Source organism: Sphaeroforma arctica (genome assembly GCF_001186125.1).
Source record: "Sphaeroforma arctica JP610 unplaced genomic scaffold supercont1.2023, whole genome shotgun sequence".
Classification (NCBI taxonomy): domain Eukaryota; class Ichthyosporea; order Ichthyophonida; genus Sphaeroforma; species Sphaeroforma arctica.
Window position 1 is genome coordinate 1 of NW_014038535.1, and position 9,280 is coordinate 9,280.

At 41.2% G+C, this 9,280-nt stretch overlaps 2 protein-coding genes across 2 annotated transcripts; one reads left to right on the top strand and one right to left on the bottom strand.

The window, feature by feature from the left end:
- Positions 1-532: 532 nt before the first annotated feature.
- Positions 533-5,149, top strand: SARC_12025 (hypothetical protein). Its single transcript, XM_014293876.1, has 8 exons — positions 533-642; positions 916-1,084; positions 1,693-1,751; positions 2,601-2,775; positions 3,306-3,439; positions 3,872-4,222; positions 4,601-4,687; positions 4,856-5,149. The coding sequence occupies exons 2-8, from the start codon at positions 1,012-1,014 to the stop codon at positions 4,937-4,939; spliced, it is 963 nt and encodes a 320-aa protein (XP_014149351.1). The 5' UTR covers positions 533-642; positions 916-1,011; the 3' UTR covers positions 4,940-5,149.
- Positions 5,150-6,566: 1,417 nt separating this feature from the next.
- On the bottom strand, positions 6,567-7,379 carry SARC_12026 (hypothetical protein; the record flags this gene model as incomplete). The annotated part of the gene is made up of 2 exons (XM_014293877.1): positions 6,567-6,764; positions 7,215-7,379. 2 exons carry the CDS (start codon positions 7,377-7,379, stop codon positions 6,567-6,569), a joined length of 363 nt encoding a protein of 120 aa, XP_014149352.1.
- Between the last annotated feature and the right edge of the window lie 1,901 nt (positions 7,380-9,280).

A 9,280-nucleotide genomic window follows, 5' to 3' on the forward strand; every position in this document is an offset into this window, starting at 1 on the left:
GTATGTATGTACTTATAAATATGTATATAAATATGTAATATATGTATATATATATATATATAATATATTATATATAAGTAATATATATATATATATATTATATATAATATAATATATATATATTCTGTATATATATATATATATAATAATATACGTTATATTTATTATATATTGTATATATATACATATATGTATACATATATATATATATATATATATATATATATATGTATATATATATATACATATATATATATATATATATATATATGTGTGTGTATGTGTGTTTATGCATGTATGTACACGGTTATATATATTCATGTATTTAAACATATTGATTTGGACATAGCTATGGATTTATGTATGTGCTTATATATAGGTGTGTGTTTCTTTCTGATGATGTAGTTGAAATGTTGCTGCTATTCTTAGTGGCCATATACTCTTCAGATATACTTGCAGAGTTGCAAGCAGAAATGTATTGTATTCACTGAAGTATTTTGCTCACTTTCATCTCCATCCTGTTATGTGCCCCTCAGGAGTACGTTCCTAGCTTCGCGCTTGGGGGCTAGAGTCCTATCTCGATGCTCCGCACGACAATTGTCAAGTACTGTTCGGAGCCCATTGCGAGCAGTTGTCAACAAGGTTTGTACTATCATACTCAAATTTGATGCAAACTTGCATTTTCATGAAATTGCTCAAACCCTAAACTTCCCTTCATTTAGTTGTAATGTATTTCGCCTTCGTTACCCTGGGATTCGTATCTAATATCAACATCTACCCGCGTATGCTCTTTTGGCTGTGCCTGTGCGTGTGTAGTTTTGTATACACCTATATAATCATATATGAAGATATGCGTTCTACTCTTCTGGGTGTACACATGAAAGGTTAAGTAAAACAACTGCGTATGTGATACAGGCAAGCGCCCTTCCTGCGCGAGTCAGTCAGCGATTCGCCAGTACCGAAGGACCAGCCAAACAATCGGGTGGATGGATAGGTAAATTGATTCTACCTATGGCCGGTCTGGGTGTTTTTGCCGTTTTAGGACAACCCGCCAGCGATCCCAATGATGACAACTACGACGACGGTGAGTGCGTGCATTTGTCTATGTGTGTTGCGGCGGTTAGGAGTGGTGTAGTGATCGTGAAGTTTATTTGGAGCAAATGTGTGCTTGTTTATGCAGAGAATTACGACTTTGACCATCGATACTCGAAGTGGCATGTAGTGTGTGCAATTGGGAGTAGACACGTTGGGCTTGTAGTCAAATCCTTCTGTTTTTCGATGTAGTTTGCCTATGGAGTATGAGACAAACCTCTGCCATCGCAACAATTACATTTATTGCAGCGGAATGGAAGCTCAGATTCCTGTGCTTGTACTGTACCACATCGTGTGAGTAGAATCGCGGGGCTAGTGAGTGGTTCATCCCTGTGGTGTGATCATACCTGCTCTTGAAGTGAAGTGCTCAGACAAGACGGGTATTACTATCCCCGGAGCCACACAGCTATATGTGAACACGCGCCACTATCATGAACGTAGGATGTATTCAAATGAGACCGTATGAATGTATGCTTCGTTTTAGGGTTTACACGTGTGTATGGAAATGTGTTTATCTTGGCAAGTGACACGCCCGCGACCTAACACCTGACTAAGATGACTTTGATCGGATCATAACTTTTGCATTTCACATCACTACAGAGGTCCTCCCGCTTCAGTTCGCATATAGAGCCAGAGACAGAGTCACGAACTTTTACAAGGTATATTTACTGTATGGTTGCTACGATACTAACTTTGCCTACGGTTATGAGGCAGGATGTAGCATTTGTTGTATTCTCTACACGTGGTAAAGGTGGGGTTAGCTTAAACACCGTATGTATATGCAGATTTTTACTAGATATCTGTGCTCCAATTTAGAGCTCGACCACCTGTATTATCATATTATTCATAAGTTGTGATAGACGTATATTTATCATTTTCGTTCAGTTGAAGTGACGGTTCGCATACAAGCAGAATATCAGAGTGTTTAAATTAGGACTGGACAAATACAAACTAAACCACAGATAATTGGGCCTCTCATGCATATCTATTTTATTCGTACTTATCTAGAGGTCGGCAGTTTTCACCTATACGTGTGCATTTATTTACATGCTTATATACATGAAATTCACTTTACTTTGTCATGCGTCGCATATATACAGACACGGATCACTATTCGCACATTGTTATGTGCACCTGGTCATGTATCATCGTAGGAGAAACACATCATATCGATGTACATACGGACGCACGTATATTTGTTTCCACATATTTCCATACTAATCTTTCAAACATGCACAAAGTTCTACTCTGTGTACAATTATTTGGTCACTTGTGAATAGTCTACGGCCGTGAATCACGTATCATAAGTACATGCGTAGAACATGTACATATACAATTTATGAAGCAAATCACGAACCTGCTAGAATGACCCACAGGCTTGACTGTGATAAATTCAGCATGTATGTGCTTAGTCATAAAGCTACTCTGGGTAGTATGTACGACCTCTCATGGCTCCTTATTAATTCCAATCACGGGAACCCCTTTCATCCTACCTCTATACCATACAGTTCTTCAACGAACCCCTGCGCGCAGTACTGATCCCACAGGACCCCAACTTCCCACCCATGCCATACGTGCTTGTTATCGAGCCCGACAAAGTGCTGTACAAGTACGAGTGGACGCCAGAGATGGGATGGCGTCTCAAAGTGCGAAAGGGTGCGCGCGAATTTCTTCGATTCCTTGGTATGTCATATTCATCTTATCTTATGTATGCGGTTTCATCCATTATGGCGAATTTCTTCGATTCGTAGATGTACTGAATATTACCTCTGTGTGTGTGTGTGTGTGTGTCGTCATGTCGAGTCATCAGTACACTTAATACAAATAGATACATTCACACAAAGTGTGGACACAAATTTTGCCTCTATGCACATACATAATGAGCTGAAACAGCCAGGCGCTGCATGAGCATATCGGCTGCAACAAGTCCAAATAATGGTTCAATCATTTATACTTGATCGCACGTAGTATCATTATCTCATCGTACGCCACTCAGATCAAGTTCGAATGTATCCATAGTTCTGCACAATTACTTGTTGTGGCACAATTCTATGCCAAATTATACAGGACCAAACATCGACAAACATAAATGCTGACTTTGGCAGATGTCAACTCCGGGTCGTGCAGGATTACTGAATCTAGCCCCTTCATTCCCATTCATTCCCAATTCAAGTTAACTTACCAAATGCCTATATTCCAAATCTCTAAACTAGGTGCCAACTTCTATGAAGTCGTGCTATTCACTGATATGCCCTCTATGACGTCGGCCCCTATTTTCGAGAAGATCGATGAGTATGGCTGTGCCATCAATCGCTTCAGCAGGGAAGCCACCATAGTCAAAGACGGAGTGAGTCGACTGCACACTACTGCTGAGTTTGCGTATTATATGTCTTTCACTTCGGTGCACATGTTATTGTTTTCCCATTGTAAGTTTTAATATATCTACTTTTTGCCCATTTCTAGTGCGTGTTTGTTGTATGTGATAAGATATCGGTTATCGTGCATATGTCTGATGTGCGCAGTAATGTTCTTTACCCTTTACGTACTCAGAGATTACACATGGTTGTCAACGATATGCTTTTGAGCAAATGCTACCAGCTATATCATGTCAGTGTAGAGTTGATGCGTTGCCTACTTAACGTCACGCCTTATTACTCCATGACAGCGCCTATATTAAACAAATTTAGAGATTTAGGGATTAAATGGTATTTCCCATGTGCACGACATAATCCTTTTGATTGAATTATCAACTCTGTATTATCGCGCACGGTCATGGTAGGTTAGAGTGAAGGACATCAGCGGATTCGATCGACCCGAGAAGCGCATAGTAATCCTCGACACTGACCCAAGACGATACTCCAATAACCCTGACAACGGTCTGTTCGTAGAGGAATGGGATGGAGATTCAAACGACACAGGTTTAATCGACTTGGTTAAGTTTTTCCAGGCACTTGCGACATCTGGCATTGATGATGTAAGGGTGGTGACTAAGTATTACGATGGTAAAGATGTGGTAGAAACCTTCAGGGCCAACCAGAAGGCTGCAGAGGAGCACGAGCGATTAGAGAGGGAACGTGCTCTCGCTGAGGCACAGCAAAACAAGAGCTCTGGGTGGGGTTTCTTTTCTAAGGTGGGTTTTGGTTTTACTTGGTTGTGGCTGGCATTCTTCTCGAACGTGGGCATTATTTAGGATAGCTAAAACCCTTACAGAAACTGGACTTTTAGAAAAAAAATCTTTAGTTTACGAATTACAAATATCTTTTCAGAGGTTGTGAAAGTAGGCATTCGCTCCGGTTATATAAATTTGGAAAATCTGCGCAAGCAAATAGTTGGATGGTACATGAATGGTTTTACAGCCATAGACTTTCTGATACCACGCACTCAGGCCTCGACCTATCATCTAAAATCAACAAGCGAGTGTTGTATTTTGGTGTATTGTGCCAATATTCGTCTTGCGCTTTATACCGAATTTTCTATCCTGACGTCATGTTGCCTCTGTCGTTTGCAGCCTGCGGCACCCGCTGCTGGGCCTGACCAGGCAGACGATGAGTTGAAGCAACAGGTTCTGGCGGAGGAAAAGTTACTGCGTGAACAGGTATGTTGACTTGTTCCATCGTACATTGTGATATAAATATATCATGACCTGCAGTCCGCACAAGCACTTTCTCAAATATCGGCGGTGATGCAGATTTTCTTCACCATTGATATATATTTCTATCATCTGTATATTTAATCAGATCATCGTTTGTTCCAACTCTTACAGCGTGAGGCTGAGGCGGCCGCTGCCAAGCTCAAAGCGGAGGAGGAGGCGAAAAACAAACCCTGGTACAGCACAATCTTTGGTTGAGCCGAAAAGTTGTACATAACCATGTAATATAGTACAGTAGCACCGGATTCCTCAAATCATATCGCTTAACTACATATATATATATTGTACATATGTATATATCTGGATTTTGCCTCGTTGACAAACATTAGCCAATACGCAACAGAACGTAGTAGCAAAATAAACACAGCAGTGTGAACTACTTCAACAAAGCTAGAAACAGCCTTCAACGAAAGTGTATTTGTTCGTGTCACGAATCAATCTTATATACCAGAGTGTATTTGTTTGTGTCAGAGTATGTAACGTTAGATTGTAGATATCATTTGATTTCATTAACAGGGAGAACCCCGCCCACACTGGTAATGAAGCAATTGCCATCATTTGGGTGAATACGAATCTTTATGTATCCGGTAAAATCGATAAGCTTTATGTTTATCTTCGATGTATTTTACAAAGAACAACCATATATATATATAGAAGCGTTTTCACGTTTCCTGAGAAACGCAAAAACATATGATGTCAGGCTGGAAAAAATGCAATGTTTTGCCTTGCTTGACTGTGTGATGGCATATTATCCGATTGAAAATATTGCCAGAACTGACACGCTATAGGGATGTCAGACTGGTGAAGATTGCTCAAGCTGGTCTGTTCTCGTTGAAGAATCGCTGGACGTTGTACGCGACATCTGCAATGTACAGTGTAAAAGGACGCAATAGCTGAAACAATTTAATATTTCCACGCGACTTGGGCGGCGCCTGAAGTACACATATTCAATGTAATTCGTTGATGAACCAGAATCTGCCTAAATTCCTCTCCGTGTGACTTAAGTTGCCAGTATGAATTTACTCACACACTTTTATAAGCGAAAATGTAAGCTATGAGAAATGCTGGTGGATGCACAACGAGTGTAAGCTCCAGTCACTGGATCGGGTAGATAGCTAGTCCTGCTGTAGGTTGCACATTTCCAATCAGGGAATTTGTATAGCTAGTAGGTTTGAAAACTCGCATGTAGCAGGAGTGTATTCATATATGTGTACCGATGACTTCTCTTTTGATCCCACGAGAAACCTACCATTTCCCAGGCATGTCACTGCACAGAGACTCTGCCAATCACACTGTGTCAAGTCAGACAGAGAAATGGCCTCTTGCACCGCCAGGCAGTGTACTGTGACAGGAAATATTAGTATTAGATACGACTACTTTCTGGCCAAGCACCATCCCATACGTTAGTGCTCATAAGTTCATGCTGGAAATCATAATAAGCTCATGCTGGAAATCATACATAGCTTTGAATATGTGGGCGAGTAGGATAGGAAAATATACATTGAGCGACCAACGCCACAGCGTGACCTAATGACACCCACTACCACGCAGCTGCAAATCCGCCCCAGGTCGCTCGCAAAAGGTATAACTAGGTGGCTATCCATCCACCCCTTTGCGTCAGAACGGCCAGTACAAATGTTGTGTTGTATGGTCGCTATTCAATTAATTGGTTTGCTATGCAGGCAAGCATGTTTTGAATGTCTTCGTATGTTCCTGGCCTACATTCAGGCAATTTAATGTATCAATACTAGCAACTACCCGTATGTATTTCGGATTGGTCGAAACAAGGCACCGGATATGCGGAGAGATTTTTTGTAAAACCATACTACATACGTCGTTCGATGTCATCTATGCTATTTGAAACAGACGACCCATTCTTAAGCTGATGGGAGCGTGATCGATTGTATGCTACAAGTGTTGACAGCGCAAAGATTGAGTATATAGACTTATCTTCTTCCGAGATATTATCGATTTGGTATATTGCGTTGAGAATCGCTGGAATACCGCTGGTATATCTCAGATTCTGGTAGACAGAATAGTGGATAGTTATATCAGGCACACAATATGTCATTGATGAGTAAAGGGAAAATAATTCAGGTATATAATTACATACGACACATTGTATGAGTGAGAATATGGACGCGGCTTGCCCTGTGAGAAGTATTAAAATAAAGATTATGTATTGTCTGCTGCTGTTGGTGTCCAGCACTACGTGTATAAAACCAACACTTTCACGACTATAATACAACTACGCAAATATTAAATAACACCGAGGCATATAGAATTCGGGACGGGTTTCAATATGTTGTGAGCACTGAATGCACAGTGAGTTTCATGGATCCTTAGAGCTGATTGATTCCAAACACCATGATATACCATGATAGACAATTAATCCACGTGTGCGGGTCGGTTGGTGTCACGGTGGTGCACGACACATTTTCTTATGAATCAAGCAAACCAGACCAAGTCTCACCTGTACACTAGCGGAGTGTATCGCATCCACTCTCGCTTGATTTGCCTTGACGTACCCGGTGGTGAGGTCGCTGATGGCCGACGCGGCCTCTTCAGGGCCTGGCGACACAAACAAGATGAAAGTACGCTCTACCGCTCTGGTCACATATCCGATTATATACCACATGTATAGAATATAATTTAAATTTCTATTCATATTCGAGTAGAGGTTACAGAAGGGATGTACTAAGTTTCATTGCGATTGTAACACGATAAAAGTTATGTACCGTGAGAATAATCATCCATGTCCAATCAATGTGGAATACCAGTGCGTTGCGAGCCTGCACCTATTTACGTAAGTAGAGTAGGTGCTAAACTAATTGCATAAACGTTTTGCGATAACTGGGTGTTTCGAGTATAGATGTGCAATATTATCTACCTGAGCTGTAAACGGCGGAGCTCGTGGCCTGTTGATATTCCATCAAACGGCGGGAAGTCGATGACACAGACGAAGCTCCGACCGAACCGAGACTCGAGCAAATTAATGCTTATGCGCGAACGTATACAGAGTGGCGAAAAAAATGAAAGTTACCGATGACGCTCCGATAAAATATAAATACCAGTAGGTTTTTGGCCACGTGCGTATAAGGGATGCATCCAAGCAACCTCATACAATATATACGTGTTTGATGGATGTGCACACACGATTAATATAAATATGCATATCTGAAGTACCAATACACATTTTTGGTGCCTCTTTGTGAGCACACTAGTGACTAAAAGGGTGCAATGAATCTTTGTCATGCCTGCTCTCAGCACGCTCGGCTTCGACAATTACTCTTACTTTACCAGAAGCACTTTACCAGAAGCATGTATACATCTGTATACATCTACACGTACACTTTATACATCGAATAAACAGCCATTTCAAAGCTAACCCCTGTAAGAAATGCTCCGGCGGGTGGATGTGCACGTGAGCAATCGCAATCAAAAGCTCTCACCGTGTGACTTTGTCTTCCCAACTCGTCCTGCGCTCTTCGTGTGACCAGATCACGAGCACTGCCATGCTGTATGCAGGAAAGATAAGCATACCCTGCGGCGTATTTGCGGACGCTGTATTGCATAAATTGCCGGAGAAGGCAAAGCAGTATGTGCCTTAGTTGGACAGTGTCAGGTACAATACACCAAACAAATACGATGCGGGCTTAGAAGTCTGCTTTGTTAATTTGTAGAACCCATGGAAAAAAATTCATTGACATACACCTGAGCTTGTAGCCTTCATTCCGCAAACTTGCCCCTAAAACGGATGTCCCTGGACAAATGTATAGTAGACAGTGCTAAGTACCTGTCGAATACGATTATATGACTTTGGAGGATGGTCCGGTGAAGTATGGGATATAATGTGAATTGCATGTCCAAAGACTGAAAAAAATTCAAACTGAGGTATGCGATCAAGTCTTGGCTGTAAAAATGAAGCCAAATACGGGCGTTTTGAATACCCGCATCAATTGATGACCACACTTGAAAGTGCCATTTCAGCGTGATGTGCATGCTATGACAGCATACGAGGTACAACTCTTTCCCAGATAGTAGGTCACATCATGTTTTAGTTACTAATCGTGTAACTTAATTTAACTCATGATCACACAACGAACTATGTTACACTCATAATAACAAAAGACATGAAACTACAGCGGATGCTCGGTTATACGTATCCTGAGGATGCTGACAGCTAAAGACCTCAAAACTCGCACGGATAAACACTTTATGTACCCGTCGGGATATCGGTAACCACCACCGACATTTTAGCTGTTATACAAAGCGCCTGATGGCAGGAAAGGTGATGATTCTGAAGACTATACACGTATACTACCAGCACATTCCCGAGGAAAGGTCAAAGTGTACAAGTACGGTTCACTTGAACTATAACAAAATTGTTTAGGAACCGTCGCTGTGACATTGCGTGTGCGAAGCAAGTGGCATACTCTTCTGACGCACATTGATAAATACGTATTCCTCTTTCTAGTAGCAATGTATATTGCTTGAAACGCGTACTGCCCTATATTAGTAGTAAAATTGAAGCACTTA

Coding starts and splice junctions, on each gene's coding strand:
- SARC_12025 (XM_014293876.1), top strand. CDS start 1,012: ATGGCCGGTCTGGGTGTTTTTGCCGTTTTAGGACAACCCGCCAGCGAT. Junction 2,776..3,305: donor CGAATTTCTTCGATTCCTTG/GTATGTCATATT, acceptor TCTCTAAACTAG/GTGCCAACTTCTATGAAGTC. Junction 3,440..3,871: donor CCACCATAGTCAAAGACGGA/GTGAGTCGACTG, acceptor CGGTCATGGTAG/GTTAGAGTGAAGGACATCAG.